Raw genomic sequence first — 19,743 nt, 5'->3', positions numbered from 1 at the left:
CTCGTCCGCGGCCGCCGGCGGGGCGGAAGGGACGGGGCTGGGCCGCTCGGGGTTGTAGCCTCTGCTCGTCCCTCGTGCAGGCGGAGCTGCGGGCGGACGCTCCATGTTGGGCAGCGGCGCCGCTCGCCCTCGTTAGCGGGAACCGGGGCGCCGCGGGCAGAGCCGGCGGGGGCCGGGCCCTGAGCGAAGATGGAGGCCCCGCTGCGGCCTGCCGCCGACATCCTGAGGCGGAACCCGCAGCAGGACTACGAGCTCGTCCAGAGGGTCGGCAGCGGCACCTACGGGGACGTTTACAAGGTGAGGCGGTTCGGGCGCGGCCCGGAGCCGGGCTCCTTCCTGCGGCCGGCTGGCGCGGGCAGAGGGCCGTCTTCTGGAGAAGCGTGAGACGTGGGGGGATGCCCTCGTTGTTGCATGTGGGGATGGAGCGGCCGGGGTTGCGTCTCCTCCGCGGAGAGCGCCCTGTGTTCGTGGCTGGCTCTTCGCCCCCAGCACGCCGAGCTAAGCACACGTTTGCAAACCACTGCTGCACTTTTGTGTGGTATACGGGCTTTTTACGTTTATTCGCGGTATTGGGGGGCGTTCGAATCTGCTTCTCGAGCTGCTCTTGAGGATGTGCTGGACTTAGCAGGAAAAATGCTTCACGGAAGAAGACAGTGGATGAGAGAGAACACTGGCATGAGACAGTGGCATTTAAAGAAACAACTCTTAAATGGTTGAGTTTGATTTAAAAAGTTATATGAAACCAGGTCCGTCAATTTTAACTGTAAGCAGTGTAATACTAATCAAAATGATGTGTGCACAAACATTATCCTGTGTAGAATGCTGCTTTTCCTGGCACATGTTTCATTATTTGTATTGGGTTGATTTTTTCTTTTCCCCCTACTTTAGCAGTTCCTCTCTTCAGGGATTTAGAACATTCCATGACCAAGAGGGGATAAGAGCTGTTGTCTTTTTAATTGTGCTCTGTCTCATTATTTGAGACGAATGGGAGGGTGAGGTACGGTTAATTTGGGATTAAAGAAAAATTATAAAGAAGCAAACTGAATTCCCTAAATCCACTGAGTACTTGAAGGATTAAAAGGAAAGAGATTGTTTCAGATTGCTTTATGCTTTTTGTTTTTTATTTCAAAAGGAGCGTTAATGTATCTCATATGGCTATATTAAGGAAATTTTCCTTTGATTTTTGCAACAGCTTTGTTGATTTGATTTAATCATGGTATATATCCCATTATTCCAAACAACACTCCTGCATATAGCTGAAATGGCCTTCCGTCATATGGGTAATTTGCTGTCAACTCCTCTGGGGTAGGTCGTTGTATTGCACAGATGGTAAAATGGAGAGAAAACATCCTTTTTTTCTCCTTTTCTGCTTTTATTATTCCATTAATAATAATGATTCAACTCTAGCACTGTGTCATTTTACTGAAATGGACTGTGATGGGTAGGCTTTTTATTCATTAAAAGGGCATTTGAATCTTCTGTGTAGGTACTGTTCTAGGCAAGGGGTGTTTAACTGTGAGGAAAGTCCAGTTCTTGCCCCGTGAATACCTTTGAATTCAAAGTGGGTAATAATGACAGAATCCTCTTTATGTAGAATTCGAGGTAATTAACTCTTAATTCTGTAGCTATGGATTAGCCATTTTGCGGAATGCTCTTTAAAAAGTTGAAATTCCTATTTTGCCTTCTCAGTCTGACTTTTTAATCATTTTCATCTTAGGATTCACTATGTATTAGTTTCATGTTAACGAAATAGTCTAAATTCCAGTTCTTGCACATTTTCTCTTCTCCCTACTACAAGAAAATTTAGTGTTTTCCCTACAAAAATCTCAAGATCTCCACCTTTTTTTTTTTCATAACTATAATAGCTAAAGCAACTCTCTGGAGCAGGATTTTATTCTTGCCAGGAAAAGCAAAGGGTTGTATTAAAGGGAAAGCTAATGTCTGTCTTTGACCCTGGTGCCTCCCTGCCCAATGTCTGTCTTCCACGGCTCCTAAACAGAGGATCAATGACTGAATATTTATCATACATCATCTTCACCCCCCGCCCCCATCTCCTTCCTCACCCCATTCATGCTCTCACACTTACATGTATACTCATTCCACTCTTGGGCAGCCTCTAATTCCTAAACATCCTCAGAATCCTGGTTCTTTGTCTTTTGTTTTCTTTTGTTCTAATTACCTGGAATCACCTCCCACTCCCTCTTTTCAACTGTTGAACTCTTACCTGCCCACGAAAACCTTCCTCACAGGCTCCTCCGGGAAGCCCCAGCTGTTCCCCTTTATCTCTTCCCACCCATCTATTACTTTCCCCTCTTTATTCTGTTGTAGCCACACTGACATGTTTGCTCTTCCTTAAACATAAGCATCTTCCTAACTTTGGGTCTTTGTTCTTGCTATTTCCTCTGCTCAGAATGTTTTTCCTCAGACAGCCATGACTTGCTCCCTTCTCTCCTTGCTTTTTACACCCTCCATCTTTTTTTCCTAATTTACTTTTTTCTTTGCACATAATCACCACGTAACATAGTCTTTTATTTTGTCTTGTTTATTATCTGTTTCAGTCCACTAACGTACACCATGAGGACAGGAGTTTTATCTGTTTTTACTTCTCTTATCACTTACAGTACCTGGAATTATGCCTGGTGCAGAGTAAGTGCTTCTAAAAATTTGACGAACGAGTGAATGAATAACTCTCAGTAATTCTATCACCTAGGTGTCTAGGCATATTCTTTTGACATCACAACACTAAGTTAGCACTTAATACTCTGTGTTTATCTGTAACGCTTATTATGGTATCCTGCTATGTATTTTTAGTACAAAATTTAATTGTGTTCTCTAGGAAAAATATTTCTGGAAAACTATTTCATAGCATACCCATATTCAGCTCTCTAAATCCTACGGAATTGTGTCAGCTTGTATTTCCTCCCTTTTATATTCTTAAAAACATGTAACATTCAGAATGTAGTGCTGAAGTTTTGAAGCTCAGGGCAGTTACAGTAATTTTGCTATTTATCACTGTGTTTCTGGTGAGCTGAAAATCCTTGGAAGCTTTAGAAGTATTTTCAGTCAGTGATACAAACTAGTAAAATAATAACAGTGAAGAATACTGAAGGTAAATTAGTTGCTCTTCTAGTCAGGTATTATCTACTTTTCTTTATAAATATTAGAATTATGGCAACTGTCTGGAGCAGGATTATATTCTTGCCAGGAAGAGCAAGTATCTTCTGAAGCAAGAGCTTTAAAAGGACTACAGCTTTGAGACTCTTTGTGAATTGTACATATGCTCTTCAAAAACACAGATCCCCTCTGAAGCTCCTGTCTTTGCTGAGAATCTCCAGTAGGGGAGAGCTCAATCTTAAACTGGCTATTCCCTGGTTGAAAAGATAAGAATTCTTTTAGATAATTAGAGAAACGCAGGAAGTGGTAGAGGGGAAAGAAACAAAAGAGAAAATGAATGTGGTGGAAGGTGGATGAAGGATTAAATTTCAGCTGAGCAAATTTTATTTGTAATTAATGTTAATATTTAAATCTACCAACAGAAAGAGGAAGTCTGGAGATTTAGTGTTTTCACTACCTTCTGTCCACAGAAGAACTAGACAGGTCAAATGATCTAGACAATTATAGTATCATGATGCAGTTTATAATTAACAGTACAAGCCATTGAGGTGGTCTTTATCAAAATATTTGTATCAAAATTGTTCCCAACCTCTATTCCAGAGAAGGTCTAGGAATCTTTTTTTTTCACCTTTTGAGGGCTATAAATTCAGAGTGTGCAAACCCATGTATTAATTTTCTAACCTGCATGCTTTTTTCTGCTTGATATCCAAGTATGACATGTCTGACTACAGGAGGCAAGGAGTAGATGTCTCTCGTTCATCACTGTAATAGCAGAGAGATAGATGCTCAGTACGTATTTGTTGAATGGTATTAACACAGTTAATAATTCAGTGTAGTTTACTTTTTTCCTAATGTTTTTAAACCAATACGTTTCTAAAAATGGTTTTTATAAAATAAGGATCACAATGTATATCTTTTTTCTACTTGAATTGGAATGGCTAGCGTTTTCCCTGGTCATTAAATATTCTTCAAAAATACCATTTTTAAAGGATCTATTGAACAAACACTGATTTAGTGAATCGTTCTAAAGTTCACATTTGTTGTTTTCAATTAGAAAATTTTTTTGCAATTATAAATAATGTGTAATTTGTATGGAAATCTTTGTCATGGTAGTTTTATCACTTCCATGAGTTCTTCTGGGTGCTGGATGAACTGGGTCCACCGGGGCGAATCCCTCTTTTATATATATCCTCCTTTTCTCTCCCTTAAACCAGAATCACAATTCTGGAATGACTTGAGGCATCTTGAAGCATATTTTGGGATCCCCTTGTATAGATTCGTTTATTCTGGAAATATTTATTGACTGCCAACTGGATGTTAGGGTATGGAGATGGAGACACAAGAAAGAGAAAGTACACTATTAACAAGGAATATATAATTTAGTCAGGAAAACAGACATGTAAACAGTTACAGTAGTGTAAGTGCCATAGTAGAAGTGAAGTCAAAGAAATACCCAATTCTGTCTTTACTGGGAATAGGGGAAGGGAGGAGAGGAGAGAGAGCTACGATGTGAACCAGGGAGGATTAACAAAGAAGGGGACATTAACTGGATTGTAAAAGAATGCAGAGAGATTTTCAGGTAGACAAGATGGGAAAGATTATTTCAGGCTATGGGAATAGCGGGTGCAAACACCTGGCATCTTGAGAAACCATGAATTTTGACGGATCTGCATCTGCAGATTTGTTGTGACCAAATATGGCAGAAATGTCATAGATGGAGAACACAGTCCATTTTCTGGCAGAAAAGGGCCAGATAACGGACCTTATATGTCATGTCAAAGAATTTGGACTTCTTCCTATAAACTGAAGAAACACTGAAGAAGAGAATCTCTTATGCTGTAGAGGATGGGTTAGGTAAAGTTGCTGGAAGTATAAAGACCAGTTATTGCATAAGCCAAATGAGAGTTCATGCAAACCTAAATTTAGGCACTGGAACTGGAGATAAAAGGAAGGGATGAATTTGAGTCATATTTAGAAGATGATCAAAATTACCTGGTGATTAATGGGGGGAGGGGACAAGTAATCAGTGGCATTTAAAATTCTGACTTGGGTGATGATATTGCTGCCATCAACAAAATTAGAAAATACTAAATGTGTGGGTCAGGATCTTGTGTCTGGTTTTGGACATATGGCATTGCATTGGTGGGTATGTCTAATCGATGGTAGGACATGTAGCTCTGGCCTTGAGAGGTGAACCAGGGATACAGGTTTGGGAGTCATCATCACTTTATGGCGTGGTACTTATAAAGTATAGGTGAGGTCACCCAAGAGAGTTTATAGGAGAGTTGAGGAAATGCTGTAGTGTTTGAGTGGTGGCAGAAGAAAACAATATATTGAAGGTGTCTGAGAAGGAACAAAGAGGGATGAGGAAGTTCTTTTCATAGAAATCAAGATTTTAAGAGCTTAACTCTATCATCTCCTGCGTCCATTCTTTTTCCCTTCTGCTCTGATGGCAATAAGGAAAAATGTATTGATCTTCAGAAATTACAAATCTGATGTTTTGTGTCATTCCTCCTTTATTTTCCTTGTCCATGGAATAAAGCCTTAGAATAATGTACACTTTAATGCCCTGCCTATCCTGATGTTCTAACCATACTGAACTTTATTCAGTTCCTTATATGCACTGTATTCTCTGTCCTTCAGGTTTTTGCAGGTACTGTTCCCTTTTCTTAGAATTCTCTTCTTCTTCTTCTTCTAATTTTAAAGATTTTATTTATTTATTTGACACAGAGAGAGACAGCCAGTGAGAGAGGGAACACAGGAAGGGGGGGTGGGAGAGGAAGAAGCAGGCTCCCATCGGAGGAGCCTGATATGGGGCTCGATCCCAGGACTCTGGGATCACGCCCCGAGCCGAAGGCAGACGCCTAACGACTGAACCCCCCAGGCCCCCCTCTTCTTCTTCTTTCTCATCTATCTTCTACTCTTTGGTTTTTTTTTTTCTTCTTCTTTAAGATCTGTTTATTTATTTGAGAGAAAGAGAGCACACAAGTGGGGGGGAGGGGCAGAGGGAGAGGGAGAGAGAGAATCTCAGGATAGATGCCCCACTGAGCACCGAGCCTGAAGAGGGGCTCAGTCTCACCACCCTGAGATCATGACTTGAGCCAAAATCTGGAGTTGGCCGCTTAACTGATTGAGTCACCCATGTGCCCCTGGGTTTGTTTTTATTTTTTTTATTTACTTATTTTTTTAAAAGGTTTTATTTAATTTATTCGACAGAGATAGAGACAGCCAGCGAGAGAGGGAACACAAGCAGGGGGAGTGGGAGAGGAAGAAGCAGGCTCATAGCGGAGGAGCCTGATGTGGGGCTCGATCCCTTAACGCCGGGATCACGCCCTGAGCCGAAGGCAGACACTTAACCGCTGTGCCACCCAGGCACCCCTGTGTTTGTTTTTAAACATTGCATTTTCAGGGCAGCCTTTTCTGTCCCTTAAATAAGGTCATATCTGTTTGCTGTATGATTTCTTACCATAATACTCATCATTCGTCATGTATCATTGTTGCTGTCAGTCTTCCTGCTCTATTTGAACTGCATGAGAACAGGGACCTTGTGTTTACATTCAGTCAGCTAGCCTAGCGTAGTGCCAACCAGATAGTATGTGCTCAATAAATATGTTTTGAAGGAGTGAGCAACATCGTGATCATACAAATAAGGAGTTGAAAGAGTTCATTAAGAGCAAGAGATTCAACATCAGTAATCAACAGGGAAATGTAAATCAAAACGGTAATGAGGTATCACCTTACACCAGTCAGAATGGCTGGTATCGAGAAGACCAGAAATAACTAGTGTTGATGAGGATGTGGAGAAAAAGGAACCCTCTCACACTGTTGGTAAGAATGTAAATTGATGCAGCCACTGTATAAAATAATATGGAGATTCCTCAAAAAATTAAAAATAGAAATGCCATATGATCCAGTAATTCCATTACTGGGTATTTACTCAAAGAAAACAAAAACACTAATTCAAAAAAATGTATACGTCCCTGTGTTTATTGCAGCATTATTTACAGTAGCCAAGATATGGGAGCATCCCAAGTGTCCATCGATGGATGGATAAAGAAGATGTAGTATAGATTATACAATGGCATATTACTCAGCCAAAAAGAGAGTGAAATTTTGCCATTTGTGATGGCATGGATGGTCCTAGAGGGTAGTATGCTAAGTGAAATAAATCAGACAGAAAGACAAATACCGTATGATTTCACTTATATGTGGAATCTAAAAAACAAAACAAATGAACAAACCGAAAAATCAGAAACAGAGCCGTAAGTACAGAGAACAACTGGTGGCTGCCAGCAGGGAGGGGGTAAGGGTATGGGGATGGGCAGAATGTTTATGATAAAGGAAAGTGGGAGGCACAGGCTTCCAGTTATGGAATGAACAAGTCATAAGGATGAAAGGTACAGCATAGGGAATGTGGTCAGTGGTATTGTAATAGTGTTGTATGGTGACAGACAGTAGCTATACTTGTGAGCATGGTGTAACGTTTAGGGCTGTTGAATCACTGTGTTGTATACTTGAAACTAATGTAACGCTGTCAGCTATACTTGAATTAAAAATAGAATAAATATTTTATTTTTTAAACCATGAGATTTAATACTTAGGCATCATAGAAAAGAAAAATCACTTCTTTTGTAAAAGTGGTAACTTAAAAATGTTAATCCTTAGTCTCATTCTCTAAAATTTTTTTTATAATGATGTTCAGTTAGCCAGCATATAGTACATCATTAGTTTTTGATGTAGTGTTCCGATTCATCAGTTGCAAATACATTTTTTAAAAAGCAAAATTGTTGAGGTGTAAGTGGTAAGTAAGGAGGTAGAGGGGATATAGACCCTCCTTGAGGCAGTGTAGCTGTGACAGGAAGAAGCAATGAGACGCGCAGACGTTCTTACACTGTTTCTGTTTTCTTTTTCCTTCCATTGAGACTGATTACAGCTTTTCAGTTATTATTCTTCAGGATTGTTTTTTTACCCAAGTGACCAGGAGTGTTGCTGAATTTAGAGAAGGAATTCCACAGAGAATGAAATCAAGACAAAGAATTTGGGAGGAATTGAAAATTGAGAAAGACTAAAGGCAAAAATTTAGGATGGGATTGTTAGGGACTTCGATAGGGAATACTTTTAAAGCTTATTTCCCTCCCTTTTTTCTACCCTCCCTCCTTTTTTCTTTCCCTCCTCCTCTCTAAAGTAGAGCTTCTGATGCTTTCCAGCCCCAGTAGCTTCCCTATGAATATGGTTAGGGTGAGGCACCCGGATGAACGGGGGCCGGATGGAGCATGGTGACGACAGCCTGGAAAGGGGTATTTAGAGAGGACCTCTTACGTGCCAGACTCTGTACTGGGGCCTTGGGATACATAGGTGAACAAAGGAGACAAAGATTCTTGCTCTCATGGAACTTATATTCTAGTAGGGGAAGAGAGACGATAAACGTAATAGTAAGTTGTGTATATGTTAGAAGGCTATTAAAAATATGGAAAGAAGGAAAAGTTGAACAGGTTAAGGGGATCAGGATTGCCAGGGTGGGATGGGGGGCAGGTTGGGGAATATATGAGGATGGTCGGGGTACGCCTCATTGAGGTTAGATTTGAGCCAAGTCGTGAAGCAAATGAGGGACTTAGCTGTGTGGGTATCTGTGTAATCAGAAGAAGTCTTAAGTATCTGTCTTACTGAATCACCGGACCCTATCCCTACAGCTAAATTATAAGCTTAGGGTCAGGAGTTAGAACTAAGACGTCGTCACTGCCATCGTCCCATCTCACTGGCTGGTGCACGAGTACAGGTCATCGTGATTTTAATTAAATTCAGCTCATCTGTTGGATGTGTTACCCATTCCTGTCATTTTTTAAAAGCATGACTTTGTAAACGAGTATGTAGTTGCCTGTACTAAGTCTCTCTCCACACAGTGTTCTCTGCTCTTTAAATGCTGATACGTAGGCGTGCCTCATGGCCCCAAATATGAAGGTGATAGAAAATGGGTATATGTGCTGTTTATTATCTCTCTGACTTTTGATATCAAAGCATCACCTACTTTCTCTTTTTTGATAGTAATACCATTTGTTTCAATATACTGTCCTTTCTGTGCCCTGGTAGTCTGGCATAAGGGATTATTGGGTTTTCACGTTAGGATGAGAGAGAGTGAATAACTTGCAAAAATAGGTTAACAGCAAAAAATAAGGACTGCGCTTCAAAAATCTTCTTTAAAATTACATGTTTTTGTTAAGCTAGTGGATATCTTATCAAAGTTATTTAATTAGATGTTATGTTAAATATTATGTAAGGTTACTGTGAAAATAAAGTGTGTTATTAGGATGAAGTGTACTATTATGGATGTTTACTGTTTTATAAATCGTCTGGTTAAATCTTTTTCTTTTTTAAAGATTTTATTTATATTTATTTGACAGAGAGAGCGAGCACAAGCAGGGGGAGCAGCAGAGGGAGAAGGAGAAGCAGGCTCCCCGCTGAGCAGGGAGCTCAAGGTGGGGCCTGAGCCAAAGACAGACATTTGACTGACCGTGGCGCCCCCCTGGTTAAATCTTAATTTAGTATTGCTTTTTCTTACTGTGCAGAAGTAGTCTTATTTCATTACTGCCCAAAAAAAGAGCATGGTTCTGATTGTAGATATGAAGCTCTGGACCATGACTGAAGGCAAATAATTTAAAAACTCTTTTCTACCTTCATAGAAATGTGAAAACTATAATAAAGAAGTCTTTAAAATACTTTCATCTTGGTGAAGGTAGACATAAAACAGTGCCATCACTGGTGCAGGTGTATAAATCCTAGTTCCAGACTTAACTTGTGGGGATAGCTTTCGCCTTAGGCTTATGACACATTTTAGTGTTTTTGTTGTTTTTATTACATAGGTTCAGCATTTTCACTTTAACCATCATTTCTAGTGTTTTTGATAGATTGCAGATTGATTTGGATTTCTTATTCTGCTTTTGCTTTCAAAATTTATAAAAGTTTCACTTCTCAACTTTAAATTGTGGTTTCAGACCAAATATACAGGAAGAGAAATATGAAGGTCATTAACAAGTATACAAGTAACTGTATTTTCAGGGTTTTGTTGTCAGTTTGAAACCTTAGTCCAAGTCCATCTTAATTGGAGCAGGTACTTTCACTTGGCTCTACTGGACTAATTGTACACTTGAGTGTTTAATGAAGGCTATTGCTCTCCAGTTATGTGAAGTACTATTTAAGTTAGTGTAGATAACTCTGTGTAAAGGGCAAGATGAACTTAGGTCAAAGGTACCTTTATTTCTGTTAAATGTCATCATCTCCTACTGAGATTTTGAGAAGCTGAATTGAGAAGCCAGGCAGGTAGCCTGATCTATCCTTGGAGGTGTTTGGGCCCATGAATCATATTGGCTCCCACTTCCAACATTTTTACAAAACTGAAATCGGATTAAAATGACTAAGGGTGACTACCGTTTGCTTAGCTCTTTCATAACCAGTATGTTATTTGTTTCTTACAGTAATCCTGTGAGGTAGGGACAGGCATATTATCATCTCTGATTTACCCAAGAAAAAACTTGCTGTTTGTCCTAGATCTTACTGTGAATAAGTGGCACTATGAGTATTTGAATCCAGATTTTCTGACTCTGTAATCTCTGTTCTTTCCACTATTCTCAGCTGCCTGGGGACTGTATCTTTAAATTCATTGGGGCACGCACAGCCCTTAACACATTGCTCACCACATAATAAACTCTGAACAAATTATGGTCAGATGAAACTTGGTGGCCTCACTCCTCTGCTGAGAGATGAGGGATTTTTTTTGGACAGATTTGAGCATGCGTATAAGCTTCAGTTTGCAGCACTAATTTTAGGAGACACTTTTTTCCTGGTTACCCCTTCTGGTCATTACTCTTACCCTCATATTTTCCAAATTGGAACCCAGGGTTGATTTGCCTTTACTATGGAGATGACTCAGCTCATAGTCACCCTGCAATGTAAGTAACTAAAACGAGAATCCGTCCTTTTTCTTGGTTGTTGGGACACTCTTCCTGTTGTGCCTTTTCTTGCCCTCATTTTGTCTGGACTTTAAACTTATGGTTATTGTTATCTAGATTAACTGAGTCCCATAGACTGTATTGTGTAATGCTATTATAAATTAAAATAAAATACTGGGGCGCCTGGGTGGCGCAGTGTTAAACGTCTGGCTTCGGCTCAGGGCGTGATCCCGGCATTATGGGATCGAGCCCCACATCAGGCTCCTCTGCTATGAGCCTGCTTCTTCCTCTCCCACTCCCCCTGCTTGTGTTCCCTCTCTCACTGGCTGTCTTTATCTCTGTCAAATAAATAAATAAAATCTTTAAAAAAAAATAAATGAAATACTAATTATTTCAGACAGTTATCATTAAGTAGTTACTTTTGTGTGCTTCTAATTTAAAGTAAATAGGACTGCCTGAGAAGGACATGACTTTTAGCATTGTCTTGGTTTGTGTTTTTTTTTTAAAGATTTTCTTTATTTGACAGAGAGAGATACAGCAAGAGAGGGAACACAAGCAGGCGGAGTGGGAGAGGGAGAAGCAGGCTTCCCGCTGAGCAGGGAGCCCAATGTGGGGCTCAATCCCAGGATCCTGGGATCATGACCTGAGCCAAAGGCAGACGCTTAACGACCGAGCCACCCAGGCACCCCTAGCATTGTCTTGTGAACCACTGTTTTACTTCTCACACACACGCACCTCCGTTTTTAGATGAGCTGTGCCTTCTTCCCCTCTTTTTTTTTTTTTTAAGATTTATTTATTTTGGGGGCACCTGGATGGCTCAGTGCATCTGCCTCTGGCTCAGGTCATGATCCGGGTCTTGGTATCGAGCCCCACATCAGGCTCCCTGCTCAATGGGGAGTCTCCTTCTGCCTCTCCCTTAGGTCATGCCCTCTGTCTCTCTCTCAAATAAATAAATAAAAAGGTTTTTCTTTATTTCTTTGAAAGAGAAGGTGGGGAGTTTGCATGCAGCAGGGGAGGGAGAGAGAATCTCAAGCAGACTCCCTGCTAAGGATGGAGCCTGATGTGGGGCTTGATCCCAGGACCCTAAGATCATGACCCTCGGAGCCAAAATCAAGAGTCAGCCATTCAACCGACTGAACCACCTAGGCACCCCACAACTTTCACATTTTAAACTTTTTAGCTACTAATTGTATTAGATGATGGAGATGCTTGGTTCCCTACCAGTTTTTTTACAGGAATAATTTCCTATTATTACTTCGGCAGTAGCATAGATCCATGGGTAGGACTTGCCTTCCTGTTTTGCCTCTCTCTTCCTTGCCTAGGCATAAGTAACTTCTTTCTTACCTTTTATTTTTAAAATACATTGTAAGTAATATGAGTTAATTTTAGAAAACTATGATATGGGAATAAATGAAAAATTAACCTGTATTTTCTTTACCTAAAGGTAAACATTGCTGTTTATGTCTTTGTAGACTTTTAAAAGATAATATTAAGGGTCTATACATACTTCATAATATATATAGGCACATATATAATATACAACATATGCTATCTATATATATATGATAATGCAGGTTTTTTCATTTAACAGTATATCACAAACAACTTTTTATGTTAGTAAATATATACATTTTATATGTGTATATTATTTCCTTCTATCATTTTACAATTAGAAAATTTTTTTGACTTATATCTGTTTCACTTAGATCTTTGGCCTTATTGTACAATTTTTAATTCATTATTGTTGAACAAGTAGATTGTCTCCAAGATTTTCTTATTTTAAGTGATGCTGTCTGTGATCAGTGTCCTTGAACCAATTCTTAACACAAGTATAAAGAAAACTGTTTCTTTAAGTAAATCTCTAGAATTAAATTTTCTAAGCTTTTTGAAATTTTAGTGAATTTCGACTAATTATTCCTCAAATATGTTGCACCCACCAACAGTGGTTCCTTATTTTAATCCTAACTTGAGCCCTTTCTTCCTTTTTCTTTGCCATTTGGACGTCCACATAATTCTCTTTAATTTTCTGGATGGAACTCTCCTTTTAATAAAATCAATCAGTTCTAAGAAAGGGATAGGAAAATGCTTTTCACAGGCAAGTAAGTGCCCTAACAGGCTAAGACTTTAGTGTGTCCTGAGATAGAAGTCACTGGACAGATTTATTTAGAGTAACCCTAACAGGAAGGCCTCAGGCTCTGAATATGTCTCCCTGGGAATATGTCTGCAGGGAAATGCTGCAATGCAGTCACCTTCTATGGCAGTAGGAGCACCTGTCTAGACCTGTATAACTGTGTGGAAGGCAGCTTGGAAATACTCCACAAAAATTAAGGAATTTGTGAATAGGCAGGGACCTCTCACACAGTGCAAAAATCCCAAACCCTATCCTTGACAAGTGGTCATTGAACTTATTTAAACAATAAGAACATACTATGTTTAGAAGCAGTGAGTTCCTTTTTAGGTGCTATCTATAATCTGTCCCATGAAACTCAAACAGGGCAGGTACATCTTTGTAATTCTTTGCTCTTACTCCAGCAATGCTACCCTCATATCTGAAGTATCTGATGCATAAGTGGTGCTCAGTGAAAAAAAAAAAGTTAAAATAATGAATGACTAATATTTTAAATTTTTATGTGGAGGTTATGCTATAAGTGACTCCACCCTTATTATATTTTGTTCCCATAAATTTGATAGTCTTACTGGAAGTAGTTTCCTTGAAATTCATATAACTATTTATGTATGTATAATATATCTAGTGTTTTGACCTCTCTTTTTCCCAAAGGGATTTATAAGAGAAATAAAATGAAGCACTTTACTTTGGTCTTATCAGAGGATAAAGTATTTTCTGTTTTGAATATAACACTTTTAACATTTATTTTTAAATTTTAAAAGTATCATAACTTTATAGAAATTCAAAAAAAAAGTCTCCTTTAATGCCATGAATCTAATGTTATAACTGCTATCATTTTTGTTGGACATCAAACTTTGAGCACTTAGTCAAAGTACGTAATAACCAAAATGGTGGGAAGGGTCTGGAAACTGTGGCGTTTGGAAGGGATTGGATGTTTGCAGTTATTTATATATATATAAATGATCTTATTTATTTGAGAGAGGGAACGCAAGTGGGGGAAAGAACAGTGGGAGGGAGAGGGACAAGCAGAATGCACCAAGCATAGAGTCTGACACGGGGCTGCATTCCAGAACCCTGAGATTATGAGATTATGCTGCATTCCAGGACCCTGAGATTATGACCTGAGCCAAAACCAAGAATCCGATGCTTAACTGACCCAGGCACCCCAGCTTTTATATTTTTTATCTGAGCAGGGTTAAAATTAGAGAACCCTGAAAGCCATAGGGACTCAATAAATACCTAGTAAATTAATAAATTTAGATATCTGAAATTTGTCACAGTAGGAGGAATTTGCTAAATCAATATTATCTCACAGTCCAAAACTAGGACCACTGAGGAGAAATTATAGGAAAGTAGATTTTGCTTATAAAAAAGCCTTTATACAACTAAAGTTATCCTAAAAATGAATGTATCAGATTGGCCAAATTACCACTGCAAAGTAGAAGAGAATTGTGGTTTTTAGAACGAAGTTGGATTAGATGATTTCCAAGAGTTTCCGCCAAACTGGGCTTCGAATAGAACAGTATCTCTGGAGTGGTTTTGGTTTTGTCTATTTTCAGTATTCCTTAAATGTGGGTGATTTTTTTTTTAACGTGCTTTCTTGACTTTCTTTTCTTATTCTCCATGTTTCCTAAGTAATCTCATCTGCGTGGCTTAGGTTCAGTAATGGTGGCGCCCAAATCTGTCCCCAGTCCAGGTTAGCTCTTGAGCTTGAGGAGCTGTCTGTTAAGTGGCTTACAGAGTGTCACTACTTGTTTTTCCACTGGAACCTAAAATTTAAATATGTTCATCTATGCCCCCTCACTACCTTCCTGTCTCACCCCATAAGATGTGTTCATCTTCTTTGTCATCATAATGAATGGGACCACACTGTCCACTCAGTTGTGCAGTCCAGAAACTAGGGGTTATGCTAGGCTTGCTGTTTCTTTGCATTTCACATTAAATAGCTTACCAGTTTCTAATGAAGACAGGCTTGAACTAGAGTATATAACAGAGGAGGTAAAGGAAAGTGAATGGATTTGATTTATATTTTTAAGCCATCAGGATTTGCTTATACATCATATGTAAAAAATGTGAAGGAGAGAAATAGAGAATGACCTTGGGTTCGGATTTAAGCAACTAAATGGATGCAATTAATTTTATTTAGGTTGGGAAGATATGGGAATGAATAGGTTTATGGACCAGCAATAATTGAGTGTTCTGTGTGAGACATGTTAAGTTGAGATGCCTGTCAGGTTTCCATGAATTTAGGAATCTGGAGCTGAGTAAGGAGAGATTTGTCCTGGAGATGGTGGTTAAAGTCCTAGGACTACATAAAAGAATGATAGATAAAGAAAAAACTGAAATGCCATCATCACTCAGGATAGGTAAGAAAAGAGGGAGTAGCAAAGAGGCTGAGGCATTATTGAAGTTTTGAAGAGAGGGGAGTAAAGTGGTCTCTATGAAGACTAGAAAATCAACTTCTCCTAGTAGAGAAGTTATAGTTCGAAATTTGTTATGATTTCAAAATAAGACCAGTTATCATTCTTTTTAACTTGTTTCCAGCAGCATTTAGCTTGTTAGCTATTCAATACCAGTATGGAAGGAGTGGATAATCGGGTTTAATCAGATTAGGATTTTGCCAGGGTAGTGTGATACTGGGGAAGATGGGAAAGAAGTTAAGGGTGTTTGTAAGACAATGACGGTACACGGAGTGATGGACCACAGAACTCTGAAAGTTAAGGGAATGTAAGGAATTGAGATGTAATTGGTAGCCATAGGGGAATGCTTTGATAAAAATGGAAGGACTAGGACTGAAAGGATAGGTCATCAGCAAGAAGTACAGTGTTTGAAATCATTCAGATAGGAGGTCAAGGAATGAAAAGTCAGGAAATAGATCTGGAGGATGAAGTCTTCAAAGACTTCCCTTAGAGGCAAGAGAAGGGGTGGAGAAGAAGGGTGTAAACCAGAGGCTATAAAATCTTGAATGAATAAGGAGGGGCTGACCAAGAAGTTAGTAGATGGTAGCTACAAGAGAACAGTGGGTGATACAGTCTGTCTTGAGCTGCAGAGGAATCCTACGTCTCATCATTCCCTTCTTTACACTTTTTTTTTTTTAAAGATTTTATTTATTTATTTGACAGAGATAGAGACAGCCAGTGAGAGAGGGAACACAAGCCAGGGGGAGTGGGAGAGGAAGAAGCAGGCTCATAGCGGAGGAGCCTGATGTGGGGCTTGATCCCATAACGCCGGGATCACGCCCTGAGCCGAAGGCAGACGCTTAACCGCTGTGCCACCCAGGCGCCCCCCTTCTTTACACTCTTAAGTTCCCTTAACATGAGATCATTTTACTTCTTTTAGATGCCTGTGTTTTCTCCATTCTGTACACTGTTGCCTGAAATCTGCCATAATCACTTACCCCACCACCACTACCACCACCAGGCTTCTCCCGCAGCCCCAAGGTCTCTCATCAGGTCTCAGTTTAGATTTACTCTCTCTTGGAAGCTTCTCCAGCCAGCTTTGAATGGGGTCAGAACCCTCCTTTGTTGTCTATATCACTTTTGAGGGCACTTGTCACACTGTATGGTATTTACTGTTTGCTCTTCTCTCTCTCTCTCTCTCCAACTGATAGAAGTCTTGGAAGACAGGAACTTTTTTGTTTCATTAAATCTGCAATATCAACAACAGTATCTGCTGCATAGTAAATAATATTTGTTCAGTGAATGAACCAGTCAAAAACAGTGTTCCATAAAGATGCAGTTTGGGTTTTATAGCCTATGATGTAATTGTTTACATTTTTTGTGGATGAACCAGTACTTTGCATTCTTCAACCCTTACAGATGCTGTGTTGCTACTTTGTATTGTAGTTCATATTCTTAAATCTGGGATGCATAATCATGACTGAGAAATAGTCACTGGCCACTAGAGATAGCTTGTTAAATACAGAGCTGTCTCGATTTTCTGTTATATTAAAGAATATTTTTGGAGGAAGGGGGCATATTTAAAACTAGTGCCCCTAATTGGCTTTACAGAAAAATTTTGTGACCCTAAAAATATGCTGGAAGGAAGTTAATTGGAGATAGGATATGAAGAACAATAAAGTGTATACAGGCTGAGCTCACTTACCTTCGTGTGACTGTCTTGGTTGCCATAGGTTTTAGGTGACTGTCATTAATTACCAGTTTCATTTTTTGACCTAATTTTTAAAAATTTTCATCTAACAAATTCTAACTTCATGGCAACGGAGGTGTAATGTTCATTATTAAGTCTTCCTATTCTTTCTTGAAAACTTGTAGGTAAAATGTGTAGACACAAGACTTTTCCTCTATTTTTAGTCACTTTAAAAATTTCACAGCACGTGAAGAAGTTCATGGATGAAAAAACTGACAGCTGCATGTTATTGTTGAAATAGAAATGGTTTAATCAGGAAGATCAGCATCTTTATTTATTTATTTATTTATTTATTTATTAACCTTTGTGCATGTGGAAATCTGAGGGTAACTTTTAAAATCTAAGACTGCACAGTTTGAGTTAAAATACTTCTTTGATAATAAATTGACTTGGAAATATTAAGAGGTTAAAGGGAAATGCATTAACAATGAGAAGAGAAACTTAATTTAACTGGAAAGGCTTTCATGGATTTTATCGTGACATTGATCCCATTTATTATTAGTTTATCTTTCCCCACCCAGTAATTTCAATTCCTAATTAATAAGAGTTAAATAAGAGATAAGCGGGACTCAGTCAGTTAAGTGTCTGCCTTCAGCTCAGGTCATGATCTTAGGGTCCTGAGATCAAGCCTTGCCGGGCTCCCTGCTCAGGGGGAGTCGTCTTCTCCCTCTCCTTCTGCCCCTCCCTCCTGCTTGTGCTTGCATGTGTGCACTCTTTCTTTCTCTCACTCAAATAAATAAAATCTTTAAAAAAAATAAGAGATAAGCTATAGTAACATTTTATTAGAGTTCTGGGTGTTTAGTATACTTTTAAGTCTGAATAGTGAATACCAATAACCTACTAAAATATGTAGGAACCAGAAATATATTTAGATCTTTTTTGTAGAGGTGCTTTGGTACTTCCATTAGTTCCTTTTGCAGAATTTTCAAATTCTTGTGTGTTAAAAACAAAAATACTTGAGCATATCGCATTGAATTTGTTGGAGGGAATAGCTGGGTTTCAAAAACCAGTATTATGTATGACTCTTCTGGATTATTGTGTGAAATTATATAGTTAAATTTCTGAAAGATCTCTTTAGTAAATTGAATCTGTAAAGTCTCTGTTTAGATATTTTTTTCTGAAAGCCTCTTTGCCTTTTATTATAAAAGAGCCTGGTACTGCTTTCTGTTTTAAAAATCCAGCTGGAAAATTACAGAGTACGAAAATTTGCCCATGGGTTCTTCATTTGGAGAGAACAGAAAAGTATGTCTTCAAAATGGAGACTGACATTTAAGTATTCTATTAGTGAGAGTTTTAGCTTATATTATTTTTACTTTTTACTTCTGTTACTACATATATTTTGGCTTCTGCCTGGTACAGCTGAGTGTTAAAATACCATCATTATTTTATGTGGTTCTGTAATTGTTGTTCATATCTTCCAATGAGCTGTTTCTTTCTGAGCCCCTCAGAATCTCTTAAAAAAACCCCAACAAGGTGTCCTTGGTCCTTGTGTCTTTATTTTGGTTCTATTAAATTGAAACAACATATTTGTGTTGATTGTAATCATGAAAATTGACTCCTAAATGTGTCTGAAAGTATACTATGCTTTTAAAAAAATAAGTTTTATATGTATTCTTTTAAAAATAATCAATAGACTTAATTTTTAGTAGTTTTAGATTTACAGAATAATTGAGCAGATAGTATGTAGAGTTACATTCATCTACCCCCCCAGCTATCCACATACCCATGGTTTCCCCTTTTATTAATCTCGCATCAGTGTGGTACGTTTATTATAATTATTGAACCAGTATTGACGTATTATTATTATAGTCCATACTTTTCATTAAGATTCACTTGTTGTGTTGTACAGTTTTATGAGTTTTGACAGATACATAATGGTGTGTATCCGTCCTATCAGTTTCATACAGAATAGTTTCACCACCCTAAAAACCTCCTGTGGTTTATGTGTTCATCACTCTCCACCCAAACCCCTGGCAACTATTGTTCTTTGTACTTTCTATAATTTCACCATTTCCAGAATGTCATGTAGTTGGAATCGTACGGTATTAGGCTGACTTCTTTCACTTAACAGTATAAATTTAAGGTTCATATCCTTTTCATGGCTTAATGGCTCATTTTTTTAAATCACTAAATAATATTCCACTGTATGGATGTACCACAATTTGTTTATCATTACCTATTGAAAGACGTCTTGATTATTTCCAGTTTTGGTGATTTTGAATAAAGCCTGCTATAAACATTTTTCTACAAGTTTTTGTGTAGACGTAAGTTTTTAACTTAATTTGGGTAAATGCCATAAGTGGGGATTGCGGGATCATACAATAAGACTATGTTTAGCTTTGTAAGAAACTGTCAAACTCAAGGCAAGAAACAATTGTTGGAGAGGATGTGGAGAAAGGGGATCCCTCC

General features: G+C 38.7%; 1 protein-coding gene across 3 annotated transcripts in view; it reads left to right on the top strand.

Annotated features, from left to right (window-relative positions):
- Window positions 1–9: 9 nt before the first annotated feature.
- The window catches only part of MAP4K5 (mitogen-activated protein kinase kinase kinase kinase 5), a 102,062-nt gene continuing 82,328 nt past the window's right edge, over window positions 10–19,743 (top strand). For 2 of the 3 annotated variants that reach the window (XM_034648594.1, XM_034648593.1), the window contains exon 1: window positions 10–297. In XM_034648594.1, coding sequence (XP_034504485.1) covers window positions 190–297 — 108 coding nt within the window. In that variant the 5' untranslated portion in view covers window positions 10–189. The remainder of the gene's footprint in view (window positions 298–19,743) is intronic. The other variant, XM_034648595.1, reaches the window with a different exon arrangement.

The sequence above is a fragment of the Ailuropoda melanoleuca genome, chromosome 20, assembly GCF_002007445.2.
Source record: "Ailuropoda melanoleuca isolate Jingjing chromosome 20, ASM200744v2, whole genome shotgun sequence".
In the NCBI taxonomy this organism is placed as follows: domain Eukaryota; kingdom Metazoa; phylum Chordata; class Mammalia; order Carnivora; family Ursidae; genus Ailuropoda; species Ailuropoda melanoleuca.
Note: the sequence above shows the minus strand (reverse complement) of the source record. Positions and strands in the feature narration are given on the sequence as shown.